This window comes from Schistocerca americana, chromosome 3 (genome assembly GCF_021461395.2).
Source record: "Schistocerca americana isolate TAMUIC-IGC-003095 chromosome 3, iqSchAmer2.1, whole genome shotgun sequence".
Taxonomy (NCBI): Eukaryota; Metazoa; Arthropoda; class Insecta; order Orthoptera; family Acrididae; genus Schistocerca; species Schistocerca americana.
Genome location: NC_060121.1, coordinates 262,337,414 through 262,357,520, shown reverse-complemented (window position 1 = coordinate 262,357,520; position 20,107 = coordinate 262,337,414). Strand labels below are relative to the sequence as shown.

General features: G+C 41.1%; 1 protein-coding gene across 2 annotated transcripts in view; it reads right to left on the bottom strand.

Annotated features, from left to right (window-relative positions):
• LOC124605411 (probable elongator complex protein 2) overlaps window positions 1-20,107 on the bottom strand; it is an 85,607-nt gene that overhangs the window by 63,829 nt on the left and 1,671 nt on the right. The window contains exons 3-6 of one of the 2 annotated variants that reach the window (XM_047137062.1): window positions 18,948-19,208; window positions 18,623-18,871; window positions 7,802-8,028; window positions 1,543-1,695 (exon numbers count right to left, since the gene is read on the bottom strand). In XM_047137062.1, coding sequence (XP_046993018.1) covers window positions 1,543-1,695; window positions 7,802-8,028; window positions 18,623-18,871; window positions 18,948-19,208 — 890 coding nt within the window. The remainder of the gene's footprint in view (window positions 1-1,542; window positions 1,696-7,801; window positions 8,029-18,622; window positions 18,872-18,947; window positions 19,209-20,107) is intronic. The other variant, XM_047137063.1, reaches the window with a different exon arrangement.

The window sequence follows — 20,107 nt, the reverse complement described above, 5'->3', positions numbered from 1 at the left end:
AAAAAAATTATGTCTGAAACTGGGCGAAAAAATGCACTGCTTGTCAGGAAAACAAAGTACCATGAATGTTTATGCCCCATTAGGACGCCTTTCTATGAATGATAAATGCTTCAAAATAATTCATCTTCACATAAGACCAATGCCTCCTTTTAACGAATATGCTTATTTTTTAACATGCATTGAGAGTTACAAACTGGGAAAAGGTAGCACCTCTTTGATACATAAAAGCAAAGCAATAGCATGAGCATTTTTCAGTTGTTGGATCGTAAGATTTGGAACACCATACAAACAGCGACCAATCATGGAGATATTCCAAGTAATTTCAAAAATATGTGGCTGTAATCAGATCCAAACTACAGCATATTATCCTCAATCAAATGCAAAAAATAAGAGATTTCGTCGAACACTTAAAGCAGTCATCTGTGCCCACACAACTGCTAGATGGACTCCACTGATGCCTGTAATCCTCTTGGTCTTCGATGCTCCATAAAAGAAAACACTAAAGCTACAACTGCAGAAACTGTTTATGGCTTGTCCATCATGATAACAGTTGATTATCCTCCTCCCCCCCCCCCCCCCCCCGCCCTCTCCCCTTTCAACAGTACGGCACAAAAAGTGATGCAGACTTACTTCAATTTGTGTCACAAGTGAAATGGTATATGAATCGTATGAAACTTGTACAATATCACCACAAAGTAAAACGAACACCATTCATACATAATGACCTATGAAACTCAACACATGTACTGCAAAGGCTGGCCAAGTGAAGAAGGCATTGGAGCCTCCACGTGAAGGCCCACATGAAGTGAAAGGACTCCAAAATTTTTTGGAGTTAAGGTGAAAGACCACAGAAAGAATATCTCCACTGATCAATTGAAACCCACATACCTGATGAATGAGAATGCTAAACAGCCTGAAGACAGCCCAGTTGAACCCTCAGTCCAGGACCAACAACCAGACTCTACAGAGGTTGAAAAACCAAGAAGAACAACAAGATCTGGTCATGAAATTTGATTTCCAGCATGATTAGTTGAAGTCCTCAAACTATGTTACTGAGAAGTGGGTGATAGGGAAACATGACAAATTACTATTTGCATATGTTTGTAAAGTGTTTGCTGTGATAATGTTGGCATAATAGCATTATTATTGTTAGGAATTTAACAAAAAAACAAGTCTGTTACTCTATGGTTATTGTAATTCAAGTTTTATTGCGCGCGCAATAAGAAAATAAAAGAAACGGAAAAATCTTAGTTAAATTAAATTCTTAATGAATGTAGAGTGCAACAATATTACTGTCAGAGGTTCCTAACTGGTAAATTCACATGAACTATTTAAGTCAAGAAACTAATATTGCACCAAACACAATATTCAGTCAAGACGTCAAACAAATAGTACTGTAATTACATCGAAGTTTTCCCACTTATCAACGTACTTGGTTACTTAACTGCTATACGTGCATAACAAGCAGGATGACATTCTAAGAATAAGTAGATACGTACTGCTCAGATATAAAACAAATACGAGAAACAGAAAAACACAAACCTCCTTGTTATCACGATCCCAAGGAGCATGCAACCGAGTGGTCTGGTCTGTACTGACAGTAAGTAGGAACTGACCTCTTGGTTCCCACTGTAAGTCAACCACAGGGCCAAAGTGTCCTCCAGCTGCTGTTCTTGGTAGCCATTCATTTCTACCCTACAAAATAAAAATGGTGAAGTGAATAATGTCAGTTTTCCTGTGGAATTCAGCTTGCTAACTGTTAACATTCTTTTTCTATGAACAAGCAATGTAATATAGACATAGTTATAAGGGTTCAGGCATGAAATATTAACTATAAGTATGAGGAGGAGTGAAAGAAGCACAAGACTTACAAATAACTTTATACATCCCATTTCTCTCTGGAAATTGCAATTCACTTGAGTTACGCAGATCACCAAGAAAGCAGAAGGCTAGAAACATGATGAATAATTACTGTCCCATCCATTTAACAAGATACTTTAAAATTATGAGGAGATAGAACAGATTACCAGTACTTAGCTTCAGGGGCAAAATTCTGAGTCCAGTCAACAGACGCACATAAAATCCTGCCCTTTGCAACTACTCATTACCACTCACTTCATATCCTCCACTGGTAAATCCTATAATATCAAAGACAGAACAACATCCAAAACCACACATGTTGTTTGCCAACTAATATGCCTTCAGCACATGGCTTTTTACATAGGAAAATTACTACTAAACAGGGCTCAGCGCATGAACTAACACAGAACTGGTTGCCTGGATGTGACAAAGTACAGATCTGCTGAGCATGCTCTTCAGAATTACTCAAGGGATCTGACTGCCTTCTACGCCATACACGTCATTTGGATTATGCCGCCAAGTACTAATTTCCTGGAACTTAGGAATGGGAAAGTACATTCCACCATTCTCCAGGACTTAACCTCTGTTATCATCACCACTCAATTATTTACTTTTTATCGTCATCTTTCCTTTTCTCATTTTCTGTTTGGGTTTTACTTCTACTTTTCCTCTTTTCTCCTAAACTGCACTGTTCATGTCCCATTTCATTTTTCTTGTGTCTCTCAGGACTGGTAGGTCCATAGCAACCTGGGGTGTGAGTGACCTGCTCCTCCTTTCCAACCTTCCCCAATCTATTCCCCTTCCTGATGAATAAGCAAATGGTTCCAAAAGCTAGGAGGTTTTTGTGTCTATAGGTAGTACTTGGAACTTCACCTCCTGAAGGTGAGCACTGGCCAGTTATTTTGTCTCTTTGTAGTTACAGTTTTCTTTGGTGAGTTTTACTTTTGATATAATAAAAGACTCTGTGGCACTACTTCCCACAATGACATTTTGAGTTGCAGGCAGATTTACACCACTATCCAGCTACTAGTAATAGTGCTTCTACCACTGCTATTGTGACTACTGTCACTACAGTAACTCCCTCATTAGTTCACTTACTAAAGCCAACATTTCCTTTTGGAATTAACCTATTTGAAACTGTACATTGATTGCTTTTTACCATCTGCTAAATTAGCCCTCCCTCATTAGTTCACTTATTAAACTCAACATTTCCTTTTTGAACCAATCTATTTAAAGCTGCACATGACTGTTTTTCACTATTTGATAAATTATCTACCCTGGTAAACACTCACTGCCTGCCAGATTACTTGACCACAGAATGACATTTTGACAGTGTTCATATTGTAGTAATTGATTACAAAATTCACAAAATCACCTTTTTAAAAAAAGTTGCTCACACTGCCACATTTCTGAAATCATGTGCATTTCTGTAATAAACAGTCTTTCAATCAACTTTCTTTGGTGCTTGCCAACTTCAGTTACTACCTACTCACAAGTCTAAAATGTTGACCGGCAGGGAAGGCAATATCCTGTCACATAGCTGACTTTCTTATTAATGTCTCCTTGGCATTCTTGGATACTGGGCAGCAGTGTAAAGGCAGAAGGACCAGGTAAACTCATTCCTCAACGCCTGTCGCAAAACACAGTATAGTGGCATAGAGCACAGTCCCATAATATACGTCCCTAAGTGCCCACACTGTCACAACTGCAAATATCATTTATCTATTATGTATACAGATGTGCTTCATATGGACAATGACGAGTCAGGTAGTGGATCAAACCATCTGACGAATTACAGAATTTTGGTTTTAAAGTCTCTCCTATATACAGGAGATATCTGTACGCACTTCCGCCTACGTTAGATGTGTTCCATTCTTTTTGACGCAGTAGTAAAATGAAATATTGTATTTACTTTTTTAATTTTTTGCATTGGCCCCCATTCAAAGTACCCTATGCATTTATATTTACCAAATATCTTATTTCCAGAATAGCCATCAATACATAGGCTGGAATCATAGAGGTAATTTGCTAATCTCAATCACACATGTCAGTTCTCTTCTGTAAACTGGAATTAACATAATTAGCTGCAATTTGCTGGCCCGAACACTGACACACCATTCCACAGGATATGGGCACTATAAAAACACGTCAGAAACTCTTGGGATTTATTCTTGACTTCAAACATAACAAAAAGTTCATATGCAATGGGTCTGAAAACCCTTCATTAGGGAAGGTACAAAAATGATACATTTAAAAAACACAATTATGTTTATTTACTTTCTTATTTACAGCTGGTCAGAACAGTTTTGCTTTTGAATAATTTCTCTCACAACTCATTACGTTCCTCCACAGCAGACCGTCAATGCACAGCATTACTGTTCGTTTTTGGAGCATCACCTGCGACCAGCTTTGCAAAAGAAGTGGCGACACTTTCTGCGCAACTCAACTATCATTTTGCACATACAGCGCAAGCTGTGGCTGCTCTGTTCAGTCGATGGGACTGGGAAGTACTGTACCATCCACCATACTCCCCGGACTTAAGTCCTTGTGACTAATTTGATTATGAAGACGAAGGAACCACTTCATGGCATTCATTTCAGAACTGTTCCAGAGATTCAGCAGGCAGTAGACCACTCCATTCACACCATCAACAGAACAGGTTCTGATAACAGTACACTACACCTTCCATATTGTTGGCAATGGGTTCTACACGACACTGGTGACCACTTTGAAGGACCACAACAGGTGCAAACATTTAACTCTTTTGAATTGGTTGTGAATAAATAGTTGCCACTATTTAAGTTCCAACCCTCTTATGTAATAATCTAGTCCACCCTTATGCTCTGTCTAATCTCACACCCTTGCCACATGCGTAATATTCCCATGGAAAGTCCACGTGCTAGTCCATCCCAACATACTCTTCTCCACTCCTGTTAAGGCTTATCCTATCCTATTACAAGCAGGACCGTCTGTAAAAACTGTTACGTCACATACCAGGTCTGCTGCAATTTCTGCACATCATTTATGTGAGCACGACCACCAACTATCTATTCACCAGAACAAATGGTTGCTGCCAAACTGCAGCCAAAAGCAGAGTAGACCACCTTGTGGCAGAACACATGGCTAAGCACAACATGTAGAATTTCAATAGGGGGCTTGACAACCCATGACATCTGAGCCCTTCCCTCTAACACCCACTTCTCTGATACACTTAGGTGGGAATTATCATTGCAACACATCACACTTTGCAAATACAGCAGAGATGTACACATTCCACCTGTAACTTACCCATGCTTGCCTGTTAGCCAGGCAGACAAGCTGCCACATGTTACCAGCTGAATGGGCAAGCTGCTTTACCCCCATCCAAGCCAAGCTATGCCCAATCCAAGCATGCAACAGGTATCTTGCTTGCCTGCCTGTCTGTCTGTCTTACCACTGCGCTGCACTATGTAGCAGTTTATTCTGTATACTTTCCTTGTAGTGTTATGAGCAGTTTGGAAACAAATGAAAAATCTTATTTCATCCGAGTATCACAAGATGAGGCTCAATATATATTCATTTTACATATTTGTAAGTCAGAAAATAGTGTATTTTATTGGTCCTGTTTTTCCTTCTCAGCATATTCCGGACTTGTTTGTTTATTTCGATCTGAATGGTTTTCTTTGCAATGTCACCTTCTTTCAACTAGTGCTGGCTGTTCTGTTGTTAGTTCCTACCATCATCAAGTCACCTCTAGTATACGTTTTCTGTAGTGCGCAGAACCATCTCTGAAAGTCAAGATCCTTTGCACCTAAGAACATGAAGATGTCTATTATACTGCAACACCAACTAAACTAAGATTTTTGAAGTCGAGTTTCTGTAACCTGAGTGTGTTTCAGCCAAACAAGGCACAAGTTCTACTGTTTTTAATTACATTTCCAGGCTGTGTACATTGCAAGTTTGCTGAATTCATTCTAAGTGGCCAAAATAGTTGATTCTAAATTCCCCAAATGCATTTTAGCAAAACAAAGTTCATTTTTCATAGTATGTTAATCTAAAAAGAACATGTCAGAAAGAAGAAACTTTTCTATCATACTAATGTAAGCTTTCTTCACACTATGTTGCACTCCATCCCAATATGGTTGTTAATATCCACTGAGCCATATATTTCCTACTTCAATTGATATTAGCACTAAATTTAGAAAGCCAATGTATTGCTAAATGGCTTCAACTCCTTAGCATACATTTCCATACCCTTGTCAGCTGCTTGTCTTTGTCCTCTTTTAAAATATTTATGGAATGAGGAAACTGTTGGTCAAATTTACAGACATGTCATAACATACTCAAGGGTCATGAATAAGTGTTAAGTAATTATTTACACAATTTAGATTGTGAGACACATACCAATTTTTTGAAGCGGCCTCAAACACATGAAAACTTTTCCCCTGCTGGACTTGGGTTGTGATTCATGAATGGTATACACTCCCCAATTCTTAATTTCTCCTCACTCCCCTTTAAGTGTAGTTTGCTCGTTTTGCTGCTCTCATCATTATGATAAATGAGCTGCAGTGAAACCACCTATGCAAACGTATAGTTGGCTAGTCATGCTGGGTTGAAGGTACTAACTGTTGTCATGTGCAACAGGCTGAATGGGTCCTGTGAAGCTTGCCAGGCTTGCGGAAACCCAAGTTGGCCTGCTTTGATGACTGTGTTTCAATACACTTGCACTCTTGAGTCTCTGTTGTGGCAGGCTGACTGTTTTAACGGTTGTGGTGGAGCTAGGGGCACGCGGGCTGGAGGGAGAATTTGTGCATATTTGAAATACTACCAGTTGGTGGTACAGTGCCCCATTAATATTCACTTCAGCAGCTTCCTGTTAAGAGTGTTGCATGATATGCTGCATGCATCCTCATTAAGAAGTAAAATTTTTATTGCGAATTGCACTGTCTTCAATGGAAAGAGGAATTAATGAGGTATAGGTAGCAGACAATGGCCTCATAATACGCTCTGCTTCATGTTCAGGAGACATAAAACTTCTGAAGAAATGAAGCTCTCAATAACTAAACCACAGTGCCAAGTAGTGATAGCACCCTAAAGCACCTGGGTATATAAAATTATGCAACTTAACACAGAGCTGTAAAAAAAAAAGGCCGGTAAGAGACTTTTGATCAAAGTCTTCATTGGCGAAATGATAAAGTAGGAGCATATTGTCACATTACAGCAGCAACTTCTTGTAAGGTTAACTAAATGCTTATTATACTATTTGGTGAGTGGGCTCCTTTACTCCTAAAACATTTTTGTTCTACCTGAACTTTCCTACCACATAAATCATGATTTGACACCAATTTTCTACATTTCTTAAATTTCCCCTGGAACAGAACAGGAAAAGTATCAAAATAACATAACTGATACTATTACTTATTAAAATTTTCCTTCCTGGTGTGATGTAGCAAAAAATGGCTCATCTGCTCTGAAAGAAATGTTCTCTAATGTTAGTTTTGTTTAATGTGAAGCTAGGGAAAATTACTGTCATTTATTGGTTTCAGAGGAAGTTGGACTTTTTTCTTAGCTTTGCACTAAATATTTAAACTACTTTTAATCATAACATTTAACAAAATATAATAAAACATATATTTCACCACAAACCAGGCAATTTTTGCTGTATGTATTGTGACATACTAAAATATAAAAGTAATTAACACTGAGACACATAGAGAAAGGAACTGTAATTTCATGGAATGATCCCTCTGTCATTTGACTTCACACAACATAGTTTCCCACCTAAATTAGAGCAGAATTATTTTTAGACCAGTTTTACTAAAACACCATTATACATTACTCAAACTTTTAATTTGTTCTGACGTTTATGATGATTACCCCCTTCAATATGGATAAGTTGGAGCAGCTAAAAGACCAACACACATACAAAAAACATTGAAGATATCAGGAAAGCAGCACATACCTCTTCTGACTGATGCCATATGTGAAATGCACCTTGATAACCATGACCCATAATGCTACGGCCCTCCGGTCCAAACATGCCTCCATAGAATCCAAGGGAGTTTCCACCCAGTTCTCCAACTCGAACTTCCTCTGTCCACAAACCAGACTGTGCATCAAATGCCCACAAAACCATAGTCTTGTCAAGGGATGACGAAAGCATTCGCAATGGCTGATGATTTTTACTTTCTGTAACAAAGCATCTTGTACAGAAGCCCATTATTACGAGCACTTAACCTGTAATATAACATCTAAGATGGCTTAAAATGTTATGAAACAGACCTTTGTAACACAAATAAAATAATCTTTTAAGCCGTACACAAAACTGTGTCCCTGCAAAATTTTCACTCTTTCTTCAGGCATCTGATTCACTGTTACATTTTCCTTCAACTGTTGTCAGTGATAAATTATGGAGAAATTTCAGTTAAGCTCTTTTTTTTCTAATGTAATTAATGAAACTAACATGGCAAAATTTATAACACATTTCCATGTCTAAATTAAAACTGCTTGAAATACAAGAAATATATAACACCTATGACAGAGAAGCTTTGAGTTTTGCTATCTGTAGCTGTGCTATGTCACTATGGGAACCGAGTGTCTCACACAACATTACTGTCGACTGCTGTGGCACCACTACACACTCTGGGGAGCACTCTGTAATATATATCTATTTGTCCAATAAATTGATACAAATCTCCACTGATTGTGTGTGTGTACATCACGTATATAATGGCAATGATGCAGAACCTGTGGCATGTGCAAACCAGACTTCAACATTTTTGTTATTAGGCGAGAGCGTGGGTTTTCAATCACGGAGCAATTGCAAGAAGAGCTGATGCCAACTACATGGAGTTATCAAGAGCCAATAGCCATAAAGTTATGGACCATACATGCATTAGCAAATGCAACAGGTATGTCTCCCATGCCACACGTATCTACGTATTTTCCACCCTTTAATGAACCAAGTGAATGGTGGGATGCTTACCGCTAATGATTGTAGTTACATTTTTTGGTTTGCCGGGGGGGGGGGGGGGGGGGGGGGGCAAATTGCTTACAATATTTCCTTTATTACAAAAACATTTTTTTAAATAAATAAGTACGATACTGCACCAAAACTGGGGCTGCAATAAATCTAATTCAGACTGGCCACCAACCTACACAAATTACGTTGGAATTGTAATTCTGAATGTCTGCACAGGCAGAACTAAGCTGTCTCTCTAATTAAGGATACTATAGCGTCTTACTCCAGATTAAGGAGGGAGATAACATGCACCGAGAAACCAGATCCTTCTCTGACAGAAGCAATGTGAATAGCTAAAGCCTATTAAGCTGCCCCCACGGCTCTGATTTTGTTTATAACAGAAGATGAAGTCACGGCAGTCATTCCTCCAGCACTGATCATGCAGGACACACCCCACCTCTAGCATGGTTCTCACCTTAGTGATAGGACAGGTGACTGTTTTTAACAACCAACTGATCAGCCAACTGTTGTTTTGTTCAGCGATTTCACTTACCTATTTTTTTTAGTCTTTTCCCATATGTAGCAGCAGCCTTGGGGTCAGGTGCATGGCACTGAAACTCTCAGTCTCCTGCTGCTGTCAGAAGCACAGCCAGCATGAGGTGGCAGACCAGCAGCCTGGGCTGCAACTGCACCTGGACCGCCTGTTGTGCCTCGCAGTAGCAGGCCGTGCCCTCATGGTGGCTCGACTCTGAGCGACAGCATGAGGCCGACATATAGTGCGCAGCATGCACACAGAATCTGGAGGGGGTAGATTCAAAAATGTGGCCACAGAGACTAGTTTCATTCGACTGAAGAAACCAAGTGAACAAAAAAACCAGTGATTGACCAGCTGGTTGTTAAAAGCAGTCACTTGTCCTATTACTAAGGTGAGAACCCTGCCAGAGGTGGGGCGCGTCATACACGATCAGTGCTGGAGGAATGACTGCCATGACACCATCTTCTGTCATTAACAAATTCAGAGCTGTAGGGAGTTTAATAGGCTTTAACTAATCACACTGCTTCTGTCAGAGAAGGATCTGACTTCTCAGTGCATGTTATCTCCCTCCTCAATCTGGAGTAGGATGCACCTAGAGTAATATAATCAGTGGGTATCTTCACATTTTTTCTGTATTATGGAATGCAAACAATCACTAAAATTCAGCAGTGTTCCTTTCTCCTTCCCATACTCCCAAGGAAACTTCTATGTTAACTTTGAGCCCCCAATGATACATCAGCTTAATTAGCTACATGTTAACTGCATATGGAACAACTTAATAATCAGTTTTAAATTAAGAAGAATTAGCCAATTTGGCACATGATTAAATGAACATGTATAAAGCTCTTTTCAACCTTTGTGTATCCCCCTGAGATGTCGTCACGCACCCCATGGTAAGGTTATCACACGGGGATATGCATACTTTGGTTGTACACTATTGGTTTACTTCACGAAATAAAAGTACTACATACTACCAGTTTTTGTCAGAAGAATGAATAGATAGCTCAGTCATCTAAAACACAAAAGAATTTTTTCAGCAAAAGACCAATAAATGGTTTAAGTGACAGAAAAAACTACAAATTGGCTTCGCCTGAACAGAAAGAATGAACAATTCGACATCTGTCATTGTACAAATGCGCAAGTGGTTACTTACCAGAAAAATTTGAACAGTTGACATTTACAGTTAGCCAGACAGCTACAGTTAGCCAGTAGAGTAACATAATACTAACGCTGTACAACAGTTCCTGCATATTACTTAGCCTACATTATATGATACCCAGTCTTAACTCATCTGTATGCCGAGGTTTAGGCTTGTCAGGCTTTGTAATTTAAAAGAGTACTGCTAAAGCTGTAGATTACATTATTTATTTATTAGCACTTGAAGTCTAAGTTGTATAACAATATAATTCGAAACTGTTGCTGATTGTCAATATTATGTTACTTCAGAAATTAACAAGATATGTATATGTATCTCCATATATCGTCTTATGCACAGCATATGATCAAATTATCTTATACTTAACAAGTGGATTAAGCTCTATTTATTTATTTATTTATTTACTTATTTCTGACATAACCTCATAGCTGCAAGTTACATACAGGATGATGGGTTTTATGCAGCCTGCAATGCCTTCAAACACCATGAGCAAGATTTTCGTATTCTATCGCTCACAACACTCAAACTATTACTCCTGCAGAAAAAATTAAAAGGACCTTTTTGTGGGACATTATTAAGTTAAATTTTGTACTGGGATATGTTTTCACTGAAGGGCATAGATTTCAAGTTATTCCAGAAAAATGGATCTGAAGGCTACTTTTGCACATTTTTGTTGAATAATTCAAAAACTATGGCCACTAGCGAAAACACACTCTAGAATAAAATTTAACTCCGTAAATTTCCTACAAAAAGGTCCTTTTAATTTTTTCTGCAGGAGTAACAGTTTGAGTGTCGTGAGCGATAGAATACGAAAATCTTGCTCGCGGCATTTGAAGGTGTTGCAGATTGCATAAAACCCAGCAGCAGGGGGCCAATGAATCACCCTGCATAAATAATGTATTTACATGTTTGTTGGCTGATTGGTTTATTCAGAGAAGAGGATCAAACAGTGAGATCATCGGGCCCACGATCTAGGACGGCAGAAATCAAGGGAAGAACAACACAAACAGCGCAGTCCAGTAAAGAGGACGGGATAACATGCAAACAAAGAGGAAAATTGGACATCGGGGCAGTGAGAAGAGGAAAGCACAGGAGTGGGGTGTGTGGAAATGCAGAGAGCACAGTGGTGCCCCAGAAACGCTGCATGCAGTGGGAGCACCAGCACTGACACTGACCCATCCCAACAGCCACACAATACCATTATCATGATACAATAGGGACAACACCAGAGGAACAAGACACAATAAGGGGGGGGGGGGGGGGGAGAGCACAACAGACCAGACAAAATGTAGGGAAAAGGAAGGGAGAAGCTGGCAGGTGTGGAGGCAGGATCAAGGCCTTCACTAACTGAGGAACGCAAACTCCACAGGGGCATTCAAGGACTTATACCTGAGAGTAAAAACAATTTTCACGAAGAAAATAGACGACAATCATACCCCATGAGCATCATCCACTAACGCCCGAGACAAGGAAGGCAGGAGGTCACACTTCGTGCAAAGGGCCAACAGGCAGGAGCTGTCCAGCAAAATACATATCACCCTGAGAGGAGCTCCGCAATTACAAAAGGGGGGGGGGAGGAGGGCAGCTCATTGTGGAGTAAAAAATGATGGGTCAACCTTATGGCCACTAAGAAGATGGCTGAGAATGGTAGATTCCCGTCGGGAGACGCAGACGGAGAACATCACATGATGGGAGTGTCCTTGATAGTGCAAAGTTTACTAGACAGGGGGGTAACCTCCTAAGAGTCAGCCCACAATTGAGCAAAAATGCATTTGCTATAATGCCACAAATCTGCCCCTTGAGAGCTCACAAAGAAAGGGGAGGAGGACAGGTGGATTCCCTCCTCCCCCCCCCCCCCTCCCCCCAGCCCGATGTTCAGCAAGTTCATTACCTGGGATACCTACGTGGCCAGGAAACCAACGGAACACGCAGCATCACCAAGATGGAAGCCAGAAACCAAGGAATGGTGGGAAAAACTCCATGTGATAGCCTGAAGGTCACTCACTGACTCCATACATAACAAACTCAACTGAGTATGGACAGTTTAATGAAGCAGAGGGGCTGATAGATGGTCATCAGTTCTGCAGTAAACACCCCACATGTGGCAGGCAAGAGGTCACTCACTGAGTCCATACATAACAAACTCAAGTGAGTAAGGACAGTTTAATGAAGCAGAGGGGCTGATAGATGGTCATCAGTTCTGCAGTAAACACCCCACATGTGGCAGGCAAGAGGTAGTGTTCTGTGTCAACAAAAGATGTGAAGGCATATCCCACATGATTGGCAGATTTAGAACCATTGGCATAAAAAACAATGGCACCCTGAAACTCCTGTAAGAGTGTTCAGAACAAACAACAGAACACCATTGGAGCAATGGAGGTTTTCTGACCCCGGAAGATATCTGTCCGAATCCGTGGCCAAGGAACTAACAAAGGGTGGGTAATCGGCAGAGAACATGTGAAAGAGAACAAGGAGGAGAGAGGGAAGTCATGGCTGAGAGAAGCAAAGTGGAGCCCAACTGGTAAATGCACGTGAGAGTTGGCAGCTGGCAGGTGACAACCCCATGCCATGAAAAGACTAGCAGGGCTGAGCAGGAGAAGAATGGATAGTGATGGCATAGGAAACCAGGAGCTGGGAGCACCAGACTGAAAGAGGAGGGATGCCAGAGTCAACCAGAAGACTATCAACAGGGACAGTACAAAAAGCTCCTATGGCTATACAGATACCAATGTGGTGAACCAGGTCCAAGAGGGGCAAAGTAGAATGGACAGTTGATCCATAAACATGACAACTATAATCCAGATGAGACAGAATGAATGCCCAGTAAAGGTGATGAAGGGTCAAACAATCCACACCTCAAGAGGTGTGGGCAAGGAAGTGAAGAACACTGAGTTTATGAAAACAGCCAACCTTCAGATGATGGATATGGGGCAACCAAACAAGATTGTTGTTCAAAATAAGACCGAAGAAACGAAACTGTAGACCACAGTCAGATGCTGGGCTTCAAGGCAAACCCCTAGATCAGGATGGACCATACTACAGGGAGAGAAATGCACCACCCTCCAATGAAAACTGTGAGAGTGTGTCCATGTGGAAACACGCCGGATGGCACTCTGGAGCTGTCATTCTGCACAGGCCACTGCACAGGGGCTAGGCCACCAAATACAGAAATCATGCAAATACAGGGAAGAGAAGAGGTGGCCAGTGGTCCAGCAGAGGCCGTAAGTCCATTAATAGCGATGAAAAGAAGTTAGACATTTAATACGGAGTCCTGGGGAACACTGTTCTCCTGGTTCTATGGAGAGCTGAGAACAGTTCCCAACAGATGTGACAAGATGGTGGCACTGAGAAAAGGCCTGCCGAATTAATTGTGGTTTCCAATCGAAGTAGATGATCGATCAGAGATCATCCCACCCAGAAGCCACACTGGTAAGGAGACAAAAGGTCCCATGATTCAAGGACCCAATTGACTCGACAAGTCATCATCCGTTCTAGTAACTTGCAGGGGACATTAGTCAGGATGACTTGCTGGTAAACATCAAGGGATGACGGATCCTTGCCAGGTATAAGGACAGGAACCACAATTCTTTCTCTCCACTGAGAGAGGAAAATGTCTTGGAGCCAAATATCATTAAACACCAGAAGGAGATATTGGTGTTGTAGCAATTGGTTTTGGATGGAATCATGGTCATGAGCTGAATTGTGGGAGAAGAGGTGTCCACAAAAGGTTCCCATTCATTAAAAGATTAATTGTAGGATTACACCTGACAAGGGGTGAAAAAGCAGGAAGCTTCAGCCTGCTGTTTCCAGAGATGTAAGGCAGCTGGATGGTAGGCTGATGCCAATACCATAGCAAAATGAATCCCGAGGTGTTCCATGAGAACTAATGGATCTGTACAAAGGCCACGGGAATGGGCACGGCCCGGAAAGAAAGACTGCTGCTGACAACCTTGGAGTGTGGAGAGTGTAGCCCACACCATGACGAAGCGGCCAAAGAACTTAGAGAGGAGATAAAGCCTTCCCAAAACACCCATTTACTTCATTTCATTAAGTAGTGGGCTTTGGCGTGAAGACATTTATAGGTAGTAAGACTGGCGTAGCTAAAGACATTGCAAGGCTCGATGATGACCATGAACAGCAATGGCAATGGCTGTGCTCCACCACGGAACTGGCTAAAGGTGAATGGAGCCTGAGAGATGCTGAGGAGAAAGGTCTCGGAAGTGAGCCCCCATCACTAGCGGGCATCGAAGAATGGGGGCACTTCTTTGGCTGGGGAGGTGGAGTGGCATCTGGAGGGAAGGGCATGGCAATCACTGGGGAGAGGGAGAGGAGAGGGGGACGGATCTAGGGTAAGGAAGAGGGAGAAGGAGGAGGAAAGACGTTACAGAGGCAAAAGTAAACATCATCGACACAGGATGAACTCTATCATATTTCCGATGATTCTCAATGTAAGATAAACGATCCAGGCACTTATAAATTTGTATCTTCTTTTCTTTCTTATACACTGAGCAATCTGGTGAGCATTGAGAGTGATGGTCATGACAATTAACACACATGAGTGGTGGAACACAAGGGCTCTCCTCAGGGAGTGGGTCTCCACAGTCACCACACAGAGGGTCTGATGAGCGGTGGGATGTACGGCTTGATGTCACATTGATAACACATAATCTTGACCTTCTCTGGGAGGCTACCTCCTTCAAAAGCCAGAAAAAAGGTGATGGTATCAATGTGATTGTCCTTACAACCTTTCTGAACACGCGGAACAAAAGGAATTGCGCGTTGTTACAGATTGGCCCCAAGTCCTTCATCAGTTTGAAGGATGAAGTCCCTATGAAAAATGACTCACTGAACCATATTCAGCAACCAGTGAGGTTCTGAGCTCAAACATAATGATTCATCTAGAACACAACGACCTCCTCAATGCCATCCAGCATACATTTCATAAACATCAATCCTGTGAAACCCAACTCGCACTTTTCTCACATAACATATTGAAAGCTTTGGATCAAAGCAACAAGGTAGATGTAGTGTTTCTTGGTTCCCGAAAAGAAACCGCACCAATGTTTACTGTCAAATGTATGATCATCTGGGGTATCTAGTTAAACTGTGAGGATTTTTTGTTAGAGAGGACACAGCATGTTATCTTGGATGGAGAGTCACCATGAGATGTATAAGTAACTTTGGGTGTACCCCTAAGGAAGTGTGTTGGGACCCTGGCTGTTCATGTTGTATATCAATGACCTTGCAGACAATATTAATAGTAAAATCAAGATTTTTGCAGATGATGAAGGTATCTATAGTGAAGTACCATCTGAGAGAAGCTGCATACATATTCAGTCAGATCTTGATAAGATTTCAACTTGGTGCAGAGACTGACAACTTCCTCTAACTGTCAGAAAATGAAAAAATGAAGTATAATATGACTACAATATCAATGAGTCACTCTTGGAATTCGCCAACTCATACAAATACCTGGGTTTTACACTCTCTAGGGATATGAAATGGGATGATCACATAGGTTTAGTTGTATGTAGAGGAGGTGGTAAACTTTGGTTTATTGGTAGAATAATGGGGAAGTGCAATTAGTCTATGAAAGAGATTACTTACAAATCACTCGTGCGACTGGTTCTAGAATATTGCTCAAGTGTGTGGGGCCCATACCAGACAGGACTAAGCGAGCATATTGAATGTTTACAGAGAAGGGCAGCACAAATGGTCACAGGCTTGTTTAACCCATGGGAGAGTGTCAGAGATACTGAAGGAACTGAACTGGCAGACTATTCAAGACAGATGTAATCTATCCCAAGAAAGTCTGTTAAAGTTTCGTGAAGCTGCTTCAAATTATTATTCTAGGGATGTACTACAACCCCCGACATATCGCTCACACAGAGATCATGAGGATAAGATCAGATTAATTACTGCACACACAGAGGCATTCAAACAGTTGTTCTCCCTGTGCTCCATGTGTGAATGGAACAGGAGGAAATACTAATAACTGGTACGATGGAACATACTCTCTGCCAATGTCGATGTGGAAGATGGTCGCAAATAGTGAAGTACTGTAACTGGCCACAGTAGGGTGAATGGCAAGAAGTATAACAGAAAAAAGAATTGATTTACAGCCTCACAGAACATTAGACCTGAGTGTTAACAGTAGCAATGTCATTAGCACGTGAAATTTAGCAGATAACAGTCATAGCTTCTCAAAAGTGAGTTTAAATGGCATTCACAAGCAGAAGGGTCCACCAACTGCTTCTGCTGATCCACAACTGGCACTCCAAATTACGCATCTTCCACACAAAATTGCACATGCTTTTCCATAACATTACACTAATTACACTTTTACCTTAGGTAACTTAGTACAAAATAGATCATATGCCTTTGAGTGGTTTACGTCTATAATAAGGGCTGTGCCAGACGAAGCTTTTTTCTTCTATGATAAACAGATAGGCATTATGTTAGTTTCAGTAACTAATGTCATTATTTTTATGTCAAAATTAAAACCACATTGTATTCTTCGAAAAATATATGTGTTTGGTTTCGGATCATGAAAGGATGTCACAATTACTTTTTTTTCTTTCTTCTCTGTCATTGAAGGGTATGGTAACAGGTTGACCAGTAAAATTGCTCAAGGTCCAGATTAGTTTGGAGGGTTAACACTTCTGTTATGAGGTAACAAAGCCAATGAACATGATACCACAATAAAAATTTTAGTTACAATTAATGAACAGTGTAAGCAATAATTTCAGCTATATATTATGTGCCACAAAAATATTTTTTGACAATATCACAAAATGGATAGATTGATACTCACTATATAGCAGAGATGTTGAGTTGCAAATAGTCACAACAAAAAGTCTACTAAATACGTACGATCTCGGTAAGAAGGCTTTCTTCTGAAATAGACAATACAAACACACGTTCACACTAATGCAGCTCACATGCACATGACCACTGTCTGGCTGCTGAGGCCAGATTATGACCAACTGTGCACGATGGGAGAAGCAATCTGGATGGTGGGGGTAAAGAGGAGGCTGGGGTGGGGAGGGGGAGCAGGGTATGGGTAGCGGATGGTAAGGTACTGCTTGTGGGGACATACAGGAATGAGGTGGAGAGAGGGTAGGACAGCTAGGTTCAGTTGGAAGGTAAGATGGAGGCCAGGGGGGGGGGGGGGGGGGGGTTGAAGGAAAGGAGAGAAGTAAAAACACTTTGGGTGTGCTTGTGGAATAGAAGGATTCTTCCCACCAACACTAGCTTTTCTGAATTGCACAGGTGGAGACTCTCCCTATAATATATTCTACGTTCCTGTAACCCTCCTGGCCTCAACCTTTGTTAGTAATTGTCCTTCACCCACCTATTCCCTTCCCTGTTCCCACTCCAGTACCACACAGCCTTCTATTCTACAACCACCCACCGTCTTTTTACTTCTCTCCTTTTCCTGCTGCTGCCACACTCCCCCACCTCCCGTCTTACTTCATGGCTGAACCTAGCTGCCCTATCCTCTCTCCACCTAATCCCTACATGCTTCCACAAGCAGCACCTTACTGTCCCCCACCCATACCCTGTTCTCCCTCCTCCTCCCTGCCCCAGCCTCCTTCTTACTCCCACCACCCACAATGCTCCTCCCATCATGTGCAGCTGTTCAGTCTGGCCTCAGCAGCCAGACACAGTGGACAGGCGTGTATGAGCTGCATTAGCATGCGCGCGCGAATGTGTGTGTGTGTTTTGTCTATTTCAGAAGACAGCCTTCCTGCCAAAAGCTTCCATGTTTAGTTTTCTTTTTGTTGCACCAGTCTGCAACTCAATATCTCCACTATATGGTGGGTAGCAATCTATCCTCATCATAACATTGTCATTATTCGATCTTGGATATTCCAAAAAATATTTTTGTATTGACAAATATCTTGTAAACTTTTGGGATATGATCACTGTAATGTAACTGCTTCAATAATTTGTTATAAAACACATTGTCTCCCTGTTGCTCGTCCATATGATACTTATAGTTGACTGTTGACATTGCCTCAGTTTTCATCACACCTTATAAATGTAAACTCCCAAAACTACTCAACCAAATTAATGCAGTAGCACTGCCCTTGTTCTAGACTTTTATTGGACTTTAGCTTAAGCATACCTGAATTAATAACAGGATGCCACCGGACACTGTAAACCCAACCTTCATGCCCTGGTAACACTGATTCTACTGCCCAAACAAACCAGCGACCTTTAATTTCAAATACATGTTCTTCGGCATGAATATCTTCTGATGATGGCAGTTCACTAACTGGACTTTGTAACTGTGATCCACATTCACGAGCAGATATTCTCCATAGCCGAACAAATGTATCTTGTGAACAGCTTGCTAGAAGCACATCTCCAGAATCTGGAAACCAAATAGTACAAGAACTAAGGCCACTGACGAGAGAATTTGAGTAAATTTCTGTAAGAAAACTAGTTACCTTCAATAGCAAAATCAAGGCTTCTCACCCAGTCATCATGGCCAAGTAAACTGTCTACTTTGACAAAATGTGACAGTAATGTTTCATTTTCTTTAGGACTTATGCAGATCTCTTCATACTGTTTGTCAGCAAATAAATGAATCTTGGTGTCATCAGTAGCACAAGCAATGAGAATGTCTGATGTGGATGGCAAAATACATATGCGTGCACACAAACAGAATCCAGAACCAAAATTCACTGTCTGTGAGCACACAGCTGCTACTGCAAATAGAATAAACTGTTGACATCCATTGGTAAATTAACATTGCATTACACTAAAGAAATAAATAAATGGGGTCAATGGAAGAGTTCGATTTCACCTGTCTGCTTGACCTGCGATGTAAGGGTGTTGTGGTGTGTGACGTCAGTACAGCACGGAGTTTATAAGTTGGTTGTGTTTGTAGATGTCGTCTTGATGTGTTTGATGGGGCCCTCTGGTGGTGGTGGTGGTGGTGGTGGTGGTGGTGTGTGAGAGAGAGAGAGAGAGAGAGAGAGAGAGAGAGAGAGAGAGAGAGAGAGAGAGAGAGAGAGAGAGCGCGTGCGCGCGCTTGTGCTGGGGGTAATGTGTTGTATTGGGTTCATTTGAGCCTTGGTGCTGGGTGTGTGAAGCAATGGCAGTGTTTGTAGTTTGGGACGTAAGGTTTGGAAGTTCTTTCAGTGGGTTACAAATTAATTTTTTTGTTTATGTGTTTGGCATTTTTGTTGGGTGTTATTAGTCTTCTGTTTGTGGTGCGGTAAGATGTTTAATTTATTGTATGGCTTTTGTTGTTAGGTATGGATATAACGATGAAATATCATAGTGCTATGTTGTGGTCAGACATGGAGGAGTACATGTTGTCCATTGTTAAATTCCTCCAGTTATTTGGACTGATTGCTGTGATTGTGAAGCGTAATATTTGTCATGAGAACATGATGCTGACCACAATTCCGTCATCTCGGACCAGGTACAGGTGGCAATGTCGACGTGTAAGTTCTTTTTTTGTGTGTGTTTATTCTTCTCAAGTTTGATGTTCATGTATTTATGGTCTATTGAATATGTTTTAATTTATGTAGGGATGTTTGATGTTTAGATTTTTGAGGTGTTGTGGTTCTGGTTTTATTTTTCGTAGTTGTATGTGTTG